Source organism: Trachurus trachurus (assembly GCF_905171665.1).
Source record: "Trachurus trachurus genome assembly, chromosome: 8".
NCBI classification, from domain to species: Eukaryota; Metazoa; Chordata; class Actinopteri; order Carangiformes; family Carangidae; genus Trachurus; species Trachurus trachurus.
Genome location: NC_139905.1, coordinates 10,569,766 through 10,580,932, shown reverse-complemented (window position 1 = coordinate 10,580,932; position 11,167 = coordinate 10,569,766). Strand labels below are relative to the sequence as shown.

The following is an 11,167-nucleotide window of genomic DNA, read 5'->3' as shown; positions in this document are numbered from 1 at the left end:
GTTGTGGGGGAATGAGGAGTTGGCCCAACTGTAAAGAGGTTTATCTCTTCATGCAGTGACACAGCAAGAAAAGAGCGGGATGAAAAACCAACAGACCGAAAATAGAAAAAATATTATGACTATCCAGTCATCCAAAACACAAACAGACAGGCTACTGATGGACAATTTAAAAGGGACACTGTATCTTGCTTGTGTAGGCTATCGTGCTGTTAAAATTTGGGGATTTAACTGTTATAGTTTTATGTATTATTATTATTTAGATGTGTCTGTGATTTTCAGGCTGCAATTACAAAAAGAAAATCACCATCATAACAAGAGGGAAGATTTTGGCAGGGATCAGGTCAGATACTGAGTTAAGTTGGAAAGGAAAATCATAACTTTACATTTGACCACACAACTTTACATTCCTGTGATTAAGCCTACTATTTCAAAAATAATCCCATGATAACATAACACACAAGGTGGTAAATTCACATATAATAGGTGTTTTCAGCTTTTGAAAACTATGTAGCTATAATCTTTGTTTATAGATGAATAGTTTTATCTCATAAAATGCTTTATAGTGCCTTATTTGTTATTATATTGACTTGTTTATAATGTTTTACCATGTGTTTTATTGGTGTAACAACCAAACAACAGTTGAAGGAACAAAAACTTCACTGCCCAGTAGCTTTAGCGAGATTTGTCGCGGTGGATTCTGGGTAAACAGGAAGTAAACAGACCCACGTTGAAGATGGGGCACTCAGAGGAAACCTCAGACGAGATTAGAGTCAAAAAGACAGAAATTTTAAAAGATTTCCAGTCGTATTTTTTCTCCATGAGCAGACTGCCTTCATTTCCCTGGACCGTGAGTACGACGATGCAAACGCGGTTTAATGAGTCGCTGTTTGGCCGGTTTGATCACTGACTGAATATGATCGACATCATTTTACAAATCAGTGAACAAATCCAGACCCATGCTTTAAAATTAAGGGGCATGTGCATTTGGCACAGGTTTTTCCCAATAATCTGTTACATTATTAACGTATTGATATGTGTTTCTTATAATGCATGGTGGTATATACCTGTCCTAAATTCAATGCAATGATGAAAAATATATGCAATGAAGATTACTTTACTCTTACACGTAAATGAAATGCACGGTCTACATGAAACCATAAAATGTGTTTTTAATGGCCTGCGGGTCGAATAAATTAGACACCTGATTGTATTAAATGATGCACTAAGAATTGGTACAGATGCCTTTTTTTTTATCCCTTTAGTAATTTATATTTTATGAATCTTATAAAATATGAACCTTTCGCTTTCATCATCTCATATTATATGTATTGTGTTGTGTGTATTGTGTGTTAAACTGAGTAGCCTATGTAATAAAGTTTAACATAACAGACATTATTAAGAAGACTCGCAACCACCTTGTTATTCATGACTGATCGTTTCCTCTGTCTCAGTTTCTAGAAGAAGACCTTAAAGGCGATAAAACATCAGAATTGATATCAGATATCCTGAAACAGGTGAGCTGCCTGCACTCAACCTCTGTAAAACAATTCTCAGTTATCTGTGAAACCAACAGTGGCATCTCTTCATGTGTTTTCCAGACATGTCTTCACTCTCTGTGCCAAAAGTTTCCTCCGTCACTCAGATACAGGAGGTTGTTCCTCTCTGAGCTCATCAAACGGGTTGGTCACTCTTATCGCTGCATATAAAGTTTACAATTTAACTTTATATCACAGTTGATTTCCCAAGCATTCAAAAAATAAATTAGATTCTCCTCCTGAGTGATGTGTGTGGTCGCTCCACAGCAGGAGGCTGCAGGCTGTGAGCCTCTGGACGAGCTGTATGACGCCCTGGCCCAGGTGGTGGGAGCTGAAGACACGACAGAGTGCTACAAGAGCTACTTACTGGTACCAAACACACTCTGTGCTGTCACTCTCTAATGTCTTTAAAACAATCTATATATAGGTAGGGCTGGGTGTCACTACTGATTTACTGAATCAAGTCTGATTCACAAGGATTCAATTCGATTTTTACGATTTGATTCAATATTGATTCATTTAGAGATATTTCAGTTTTAACACCAGTTTTTATTATGAAAGACATTTTCACCAAACTACTGCTTCAGATTGTACAAAGATGAAACTCTCTAACCTAATGAATTATTGAAAATATTAATGTTAACATTAAAAATTGACCCAAAAGCAGTTACATTAACGCATATGACCCCCACAGTGAACAGTGCATCTCTTCAGTACAGTCGTAGGTGATAATTCAAGTAATCAATCAATGTGTACAATTAAAGCAGAAGTAAGCGATCCGGTCGTTTTGGCTAATGCTGCGTTCCGGCAGGCTTTTGAAACCGTAAATTACAGCTTCAAGTCACAACTTACAACTTTGTAGCGTTCCAGGCAACCCACTCGTGTTTTTCCAACCTGTTTTACCTGTGAAAGTCACTATAACGGCCACTCGTAACTTCTGACCCGTGAACTCGTACCAGATCGAACTGGTACGACTTCACAGGTCAGAAAAACACGAGTTACGGGTTGCCTTGAACGCACCATAACGTCTTGTCAGCCGATGGAGTTAGCAGCCCCCGCCCTCGTCATGGATCTATTGGTCCTCGTCCCTACGTCACCACATTCACGCGCATCCCTTGGCTGCACACACAGCCCTGCATGCCGTTCTCTCTCCTCATTGGATAAAACTTGTAGGAAACTTGTAGGATACGAGAAAAGTTTTCTCCTCGGCTCAGAGCAGAGCAGAGGGACTGAGAGACCGGTGTTTCGGTCCAAACACTCTATGTAAGTGATTGCTGTCGGAAGATATAACTATTTAAGACTTATATTAACACAAAAATATCGCTTACTTCTGCTTTAAGAAGTGAATGGAAATGCACGCATTCGCACAGATCTCCAACAAACAGGAATATTTGGAGGATTTTATGAACTGACATTAGATCTTTCAAATGAGGATTGATATGAATCGTAAAAAAAAATCTTTTTCAAACCCAGCGCTATATAAAGAATCAACATCATAGTTAGTTACCATAACATCTGGCTTTGTGTCCTGCAGCCCAGTGGTGATGCCGTCAGCTTGCTGGAAAATGTGGCTCTGATCTCAGAGGGAACGACCGGTCTGGTGACCTGGGAGGCCGCTCTCCACCTGGCGGAGTGGGCGCTGGACCACCAGCAGGCCTTCACCGGCAGGTATCATCACCACACAAACACATGCATACATTTAGAAAACAAGCACAAAAACAGAGTCATGTTATATTCTAGGCTTCAGTTTTGAATAGAAAATGCACCAGATCCAAATTCCTCTTCCACACATTCACACTCCCCCCAATGCAGGACGGTTCTGGAGCTGGGCAGCGGCGTGGGCTTGACCGGTATCACCATCTGTCGCTCCTGCAGCCCGGACAGATTCTTCTTCAGCGACTGTCACCCCAGTGTTTTACAGAAACTCCGAGCCAACGTCCAGCTGAACGGGCTGAGCGGGCAGACATCTCCCGCGGTCAGAGTGGAGGAGCTGGACTGGACGCAGGTGACGGAGGAGCAGATAAAACAGATCGGGGCCGACACCGTCATCGCTGCAGGTCAGAGTTGTGTGTAGAGATGAAGCAGCAGCACTGGTCTGTGTGATACAACAATATCAATGCTAGGGCAAGACAATATTTTCTTTCTTTTATTGTTGTTTTATCTCTTCTTTTTTTGTCACGTTTCTTTTTAAATGTTCTGTTAATGTTCCTTCTTTTATTGTGAAGCACTTTGAGCTGCACTAATTGTATGAAATGTGCTATACAAATAAAATAACTATTATTATTATATGAATTAGGGGTGGTAGAAAAAATCACGATATTTTTTTTTACTTTTGTGCATTTGTTCGCCTTTTTACATACAGAGAGTCCAGGTTTTGAAAAGTGTTTAAGTTCACTTTATAATGGAGTATGTTAATTTATAGGCTCCTACAGTATTTGTGTGCAGATAAATGTTAAAATGTAGCAGTTTACCTCAGTCTATATCTCATTTTGTCAGAAGCCTGTTTTTTCTATACTCTTTTATTTTTGCCTCTTTTATGCAGCCCAGGCTTTTGAAAAGACAGTAAACATTATAGTATATTGCTGCTGAATAAATCTTTTGGGGAAATATGGTTCCTGGAATAGTCTGTAGACAATCATAATCATTCAACTGTTTCACTGGTGTTTAAACTGCAGACTAAAAATCGGCAATATCGTAGAATCGCAATTTAAATCGAATCGGCATCCAAAAAAATCGTAGAAGAATCGAATCGGGAGAAAAGCATATCGTCCCAGCCCTAATATGAATCATGCACATCCAAAACAAGCTAATTCCAGGTGTTAAATCTGTATTCCAGATGTGGTGTATGACCCTGACGTTGTGGGAAGTCTGGTGAAGCTGCTGTCGAAGGTCCTGAGGTGTTCCTCTGCTCCCGAGGTCCTCATCTGCTCCACCATAAGAAACCCAGAGACTTACAGCGGCTTCAAACAGCAGCTCGGTGAGAGAGGGTTTGTTCTTCTTTCAGGGTCCAGCTGCACAAACATCTGTCAGAAGTCTACAATATCTAAAATGTTAATTTTTTTATGAATAAATCAGCTAAACAGACTGAAAAGCCTTTTAAAAGAATTCAACTAATAATAATGATTGTGTTTGTTGTGGCAGGAAACGCAGGAATCAGCCATCATGTGATCTCAGGACCCGTCAGCCACGTGTTTCCTTACAACCGACTCTCGTCCATAGAGATGATCAAACTGTACACATGACTCTGTAGCACTGTAGCACAATAAAGTTTTTATTTACAAATGTACATCGTATCAAAGTCTATTTTACATTCAAGTTCTCTGAAGTAGAAAAGCTAGACGATGGAATTAATTTTTTCTTTGGTTCTTATAAATGTTTGACCTTTTTTTATTTATTTATCATGGAGCGGTGATGAGCGGCAGGACGTTCTGGTCCCAGTTGTCGTCCCAGCGCTGCCCTCTGCTGGTGCGCAGGTTCCTCCTGAACAAACCCAGTCTGCCCTCTGAACCGGGGAACTCTGACAGGAGAGACTGGAAACACACAAAGACCAAAACAAATGTGTTATCAGTTGGATAAATTCATAAAGAGGATTAATTTAACCACCAGAGGCATGAAATACCAAGGTGGAGGTGGGAGCTGAATCCTTGATGTCACATGTTCACTGTCAGATGCATTTTATTAAAATCACAGCTCACTGAGATGACGACTTCTCAATCATTCAAAGCAAATAAATGCAGTTCAAAGTGCTTTACATTTTGACTAAAAAAGTATATACGGTTTATAAGAAGTGAAACAAGAAGAATGATGTCGGAGACTAATGCACGAAACTTAAAAACAACAATAAAATATAAAAACCAATAAAAATTTAATAAAATAGAATAAAATGCTCAAATCACCTTGAGCTGCTCAGCGAGCTCCTTGGAGTCCCTGAAGATCAGACCGTTCTCCTCGGGCTTCACCAGCTCCTGTAAACTAACGAGTCAGACGCTTCATCAGACATTCACGTTTTTTATTCTGGTTCCCAGTTTATTCAGTGAGTCAGCGAGGATTTATGTGAGAATCTGACCTGAAAATATTTAGCCTGCAGCAACATTGATCCGTCTCTGAGCAGAGACAGAGTCTGACTGTTTGTCTGATGCTTTCGGTTCATTGTCGACTTCTTGACTCCATAAATTCATAATATACTAAGAATAAAGATGTCAACAATAAAATCTTTGATTCTCTCTCTTCTTCTTTTCTAAGTGCATGACAGCAGTTGTGTGATGGAGTTGTAACTTATTTCTGAAATGCCCAGGCCTCAGTAGTGCAGAGAAACAAATTTAAAAAGAGCACGATTCAGGTGTAAAATAATTTGAGACCTTAAAAACATCTCAACCCTTTGATATTAATAATCTGACAGGATACAAGTCCCTTTGTTTTCTGGAGGAAATGAACTGATTTCTCTCAAACCTAATCAATTTTTTCCTGTACATTTATCAAACAAGCCAGGAGGAGAAACCAAACCAAACCAATGTGTCTGGGATAATCTACGTAGGATAGTTCAACTTTTTGTGTATTTGTAAATCAATTGTCCATTAAAGGGGACATATTATGGAAATATCACTTTTTGAAGGCTCTTTAACATATATTTGGGTGTTTGTCTTGCCTTCCGGACCCCAAAATGTGAGAAGTGACAAAAAAAACTGTAATTTTCAGGCTCCCTAGGTTGAAATCCATGCGGTTTTTACGAGCTGTTCCCTCAGTTGTCTTCCAGTTATGTAACTAGGATTCGAATTTGCATAACCCCACCTCTACCTTTAACCCCTCACTGTGTGGCGCTCACCAGTTAAAGTGGATGGCACAGACAGGCAGACAGCAGCCGAACATGTCCACCACCTTCATGGGCAGATCCAGACCACTGGAGGACTTGTGGAGACACACACCCAGGTCTGCTGAACCTGGAGGACAGGACAGTCACATTTGGCTGTAGATGTTGTGACGAGGATTGAACACAAAAACAGGATGTATCGTGTGTTATTGTTTCTTACCCAGTAAAACAGGATAATCTTCTGCCTCCAGCCACGGAGTACAGATCTCCACATGCTCCAGCTGCAGAGAGTCAATCAGCTTCTTGTAGTATTCTTTCTGAGGTCCTTTACCTGCACACACACACACACACATGAAAATAAAAACCTGAAAACTCTTCTACATCACACACCTGAACAGAGAGTGAGGCGGTGCAGCAGTTTTACCTGTGATGGCGCAGACCAGATGTGGTAACGAAGCTCCATCTTTAACAAAACCTTCGTACTCTTTGAGAGCCTCCAGGAGGATGGAGAAATCTTCATCCTCTGTGGAAACAAAGTAAATGTGTCTGATTATAAACAACTAAATACAGTTTATGGATCCGTTTAAAGTCAGGGAGTTAAACTCACTATATCTGAATACTTTTTAACATGTAATAATCTTAAACATGGATGGTTTATAATCAAAGTAAAATGAATCTACAGTTATATTGTTTAGTTACCAAAAGATAAACCATACGTTAACGTTATAGAATAAAGTTATCACAATATACATTTAGGTATCATCTTAGATTTCAAAAAAATCTAAAACTCTGAATGATTTATAGAAAATACATGTTCAGACCGATTCAGTTCTTCCTCTGACCTGTCCAGCTGGTGCTGCTGATCAGCAGCGCAGGTCGCCCCGTCACCAAGGTCACAGACTCATCAATGGGGTCACGAACTGTGAAGCTCGTCCTCTCCACCTCGGCCTCTTCTTTCCCAGACCTGAAAACACAAAACAACTCAGTCGAAGGCAGCACTTTTACTGCAGGGCAAACAAACCTGGAACTACAGCACAAAGACAGAGTGAATTAAAGAAACAAGACAACAAGATGTTTCCTCACACTATGTGATGATAAAATCACAGTCATCAGTCTCTGGAAACTTTTTGTTCTGGACAAATGTTGTAAATAAAGCTTTAAATGTTGCTTTTTAAAAGAGCAGCTTGTGTCTGAACAGTTCTCCCCTGACTAAAAGCCTGCACGGTGGTTTTGTGCTGTTCAGTATCTTTCCTTCAGCCTCTCACCGTCTGTGCTGGAACTGAGGGTAAGTGTCGGCCAGTCTCATGAAGAGCTTGTGCTGCAGCTTCAGTGGAGTCTCTCTGAAGATGGAGGGTGGTCTGTCGTACAGAGTCGTCGCCCTGCAAAGGTCAGAAGGTCAGCAGTGTGTTCAATGCTTGTTTATTATGTAGTATTTGGAGAGTTTTATTTCACTTTAGGGAAAAAAGTGGATTTTTTTTTTTTTTTTGCAGGGACATGATGCAATGAAGACATTAGAAGTATTTATTTATGGTGCCCACAAGGTGTAAATCAATGATTTTATCAATGACGGCAAAATTTGACATTTTTGGCTTCATTATCAGTGTAGCTGTGCCAAAAAAAACTATGTAACTGCACTTTTACACATGTGGTAAGTATAAAACAAATCATACTTGATGCCCCAGTCTTTCTGCAAGTCGTCCTTCATCGCATTAGTAACACAGAGGTTGTGAGTCGCCAGAGGGCCGAACAAGTGCTCGTACCTGGAATAGGCCAAATTTATAAACACATTACAAATACAGGAATCTGAAAAAACATATAAACATCAAAGCCTGAGCATTAGACACGGTTGACTTGTGTGGTCAGACAGTGAAGCACCACCAGCCACTCAGCACTGACCACTTGGCCAGTCGGACCACCGGGTGTCTCTCGCCGTGACTCAGGGCCATGATGGTGTAGCCGTAGTTGTGCCAGTCGATGACCAATCTGCTGCCACGGAGGACGCACACAAACCAAGCCACTGCGATAGTGGGCAGACCAGGAGGATTCTGGGATACGAACAATGACAAGACAATGAACACGAGTTTAAAGCAGAAGTAAGCGGTCCGGTCGTTTTGGCTAACTTCTTGTCAGCCGATGGAGTTAGCAGTCCCCGCCCTCGTCCCTACGTCACCACATTCACGCGCATCCCTTGGCTGCACACACAGAGAGGACCGCCCCTTTATGCCGTTCTCTCTCCTCATTGGATAAAGGTTGTAGGATACAAGGAAAGTTTTCTCCTCGGCTTACAGCAGAGCAGAGTGACTGACAGACCCGTGTTTCAGACCAAACACTCTATGTAAGTGATTGCCGTCGGAAGATATAACCATTTAAGACTTATATTAACACAAACATTGTGCTTACTTCTGCTGTAAGTACACTATATGAATAAATGAAAGAATGAATGAATGAATTTTATTTCAAACGAACGTGTCTAAAATGAAAATAAATAAATAAAATAAAATAAAAATATAAGTTATCATCAAATCAAATCATAATATGCACAAGTTCGAAAAAGGAGGGATGAAGTATGCACCTTTTAAATTCCCACCCCTTTCTACTCATCATGATTTATATACAGTATATCTATCTATCTACTACATAAATATCCATATATACTACATCTATAGAAATAAAAACATATACATAAATATCCATATCAATGTATAATATCCTATAAGTTTAGCAATTTATTTTACTATAAAAATAAAGGCAGTCACAACATTTAATCCAGATGTTCATCCTGTAACACACCTGCATTAGCAGATGAGACTGCAGCTCCATCCTGAGCAGCACAAACAGCAGCTGCAGACACTGGATGATCACCTTGGTCACATAGGTGAGGAGTTTAGGGCCCACTGTGGAAAAAACAGCACTCTGTGAAAACTATAGGTTAAATCTACACACTGAAGAGTCTGAACCACGGACAACGTGACGCTAACTGACCTCGAACGCCTTTCACCTCCTCGATGGGGACGATCCTGATGTTCTCCTGTCTCAGCACGTCTTGGTGAGGTTTGGTGTCTGAAATGACAACACTGCCTGTCAGCTGTTTGTTGTTGTAGTCAAGACCACCTAACCCGAGACCCGAGTCAAGACCAAGACCCTGAGCATAGCAAGACCAAGACAAGACCAAGGGCCAAGGGGGGGCGAGACCGAGTCCAAGACCGAGTCCAAAACCAATGTGAGACCATTTTCAAGACCATTACTGGATTCAGTACCAGTACTCATAATAATCATGTCGCTTGGCTTGATATTTACATTATTCCTCAGCTAAGACAATTTTCCACATATACTTTTGTGCATTACATAAACCAAAGTGAGTGAGTGACAGTGAGACATACAAAAAAACAACATCATCAAGTACAACAACACTAGTCTACAGTTTAGTTTTCTAACAGTTTTATGAATGAATGAATGAATGAATGAATCTGGATCATCAAAATGTATTGTTTGGTTTCTTTTCAGTCCCCCCCCCCCCAATTACATCAATATTATTATAATTAACTTACTCATAACCCCAAATTCACAAATCAAACATCATGTTTTTGCCGTTTCGAAAAGGAAATCACACAAGTCAATCTGAAAACAAGAAAGCCATAAGGACTCTTTGTTTCCATGTTTTTCGTGTTGGCCTACTTTAAATATTTTTTGTTTTCTTCTCCTGCATATTATTATGATATTATCATATGTAACCTGTTCAATCTCCTGGCATCACTCTGCTTTGAACTGTAATCCCCTCACCTCCTTGTACACATAGGCTACTTAGCTTCCACCTGTCTGTCAACTGTAAATGACAATAATAATAAAAAAGAAACACAGTTTTATGAATGGTTGACATGGTTTGAAACAGTCTTTCTCACCTAAAAACCCGACAAAAGTCACATTAAACCCGTGTTTGCTGAGGGACAAGGCGTGATACTGCATCCGAGGACTGCGACCGATGTCCCCCAGCACCAGCACACACACCCGCCGCTCGGTCCCCGCGTCCCACCGCCGGAGCCCCCACAGCCACAGCGACACCAGCACGGCCACGACACCCAGACACACCAGCGACCACGACGACCTGGACGTGTTGACAACACAAAACGCAGCTAAAAGCGCAATTAATGCGAAAATAAACGCCAGAAAAGCGGCGCCGCGGCCGTGCGACGCCATGTTGGTTTGTGACTCGTGATGACGTGGCTCAGCGGAGGGGGCGGGGCTTCAGATTTAAAGGGACAGACTCGCAGACTTCATGATGCGTTCAGGGCCGAGCAGATGGAAAAGTGTCGTTTCCTACAGCCCATACTGACCCCTATTGAACATTATCGCATCACTATTTTATCGGCACTCTCGAGCCGAAATGACAAGTTGAGCCGTTTGATCAGTATATAGACAAAAAACACCCCAGATGTACATTTTCCAGCTTCTAAAATGCGAATTTTCTCTACTTTCCTCAGCGTCAATTTACAAAATGAGGAAATTTCATAGGCCTATCTTTTTTTTTTTGTCCTCAGGAAGTGCACTTATGCTATAGCCTAGTAATGTTTTGAAGTGTGCAAGTTGTTTTCTCTCCTGGTCAAGGAGTAGCCTATAAGTAAAGTAAAAACTGCCGCCATCATTTTTTAATATTAACCTAATTTATAGATTTATGTGTCGGCATTGATGCCTCAGAAAATCATATAGGCTAGGCCTAATCAATAGTTTGCCCATCAGGTAGGCTATCAATCTCTTTACTGGAGACACTGAAGACAGTGGTCTCTTTCTAGAAATGTTCGTAGGCTATTGTTCGCCCTGCCTATTGACC

At 40.8% G+C, this 11,167-nt stretch overlaps 3 protein-coding genes across 4 annotated transcripts in view; 2 read left to right on the top strand and 1 right to left on the bottom strand.

The window, feature by feature from the left end:
* Nucleotides 1–11,167, top strand: part of cUnh16orf89 (chromosome Un C16orf89 homolog) — a 302,917-nt gene that overhangs the window by 281,896 nt on the left and 9,854 nt on the right. The window lies entirely within an intron of this gene.
* Nucleotides 713–4,777, top strand: eef2kmt (eukaryotic elongation factor 2 lysine methyltransferase; the record flags this gene model as incomplete). The annotated part of the gene is made up of 8 exons (XM_083977075.1): nucleotides 713–847; nucleotides 1,452–1,514; nucleotides 1,599–1,679; nucleotides 1,803–1,904; nucleotides 3,070–3,203; nucleotides 3,348–3,592; nucleotides 4,372–4,512; nucleotides 4,677–4,777. The coding sequence occupies exons 1-8, from the start codon at nucleotides 734–736 to the stop codon at nucleotides 4,775–4,777; spliced, it is 981 nt and encodes a 326-aa protein (XP_083833201.1). The 5' UTR covers nucleotides 713–733.
* Nucleotides 4,870–10,540, bottom strand: alg1 (ALG1 chitobiosyldiphosphodolichol beta-mannosyltransferase). 2 transcript variants are annotated; one of them, XM_083977259.1, is made up of 12 exons: nucleotides 10,242–10,540; nucleotides 9,325–9,402; nucleotides 9,133–9,236; nucleotides 8,239–8,387; nucleotides 8,013–8,102; nucleotides 7,608–7,721; nucleotides 7,185–7,306; nucleotides 6,767–6,865; nucleotides 6,563–6,673; nucleotides 6,358–6,472; nucleotides 5,432–5,507; nucleotides 4,870–5,065 (listed from the first exon to the last, which is right to left on the bottom strand). In XM_083977259.1, the coding sequence occupies exons 1-12, from the start codon at nucleotides 10,534–10,536 to the stop codon at nucleotides 4,934–4,936; spliced, it is 1,485 nt and encodes a 494-aa protein (XP_083833385.1). In that variant the 5' UTR covers nucleotides 10,537–10,540; the 3' UTR covers nucleotides 4,870–4,933. The 2 variants fall into 2 exon arrangements, with proteins under 2 accessions (XP_083833385.1, XP_083833386.1); XM_083977260.1 differs by lacking the exon at nucleotides 4,870–5,065 and having other exon boundaries at nucleotides 5,432–5,500.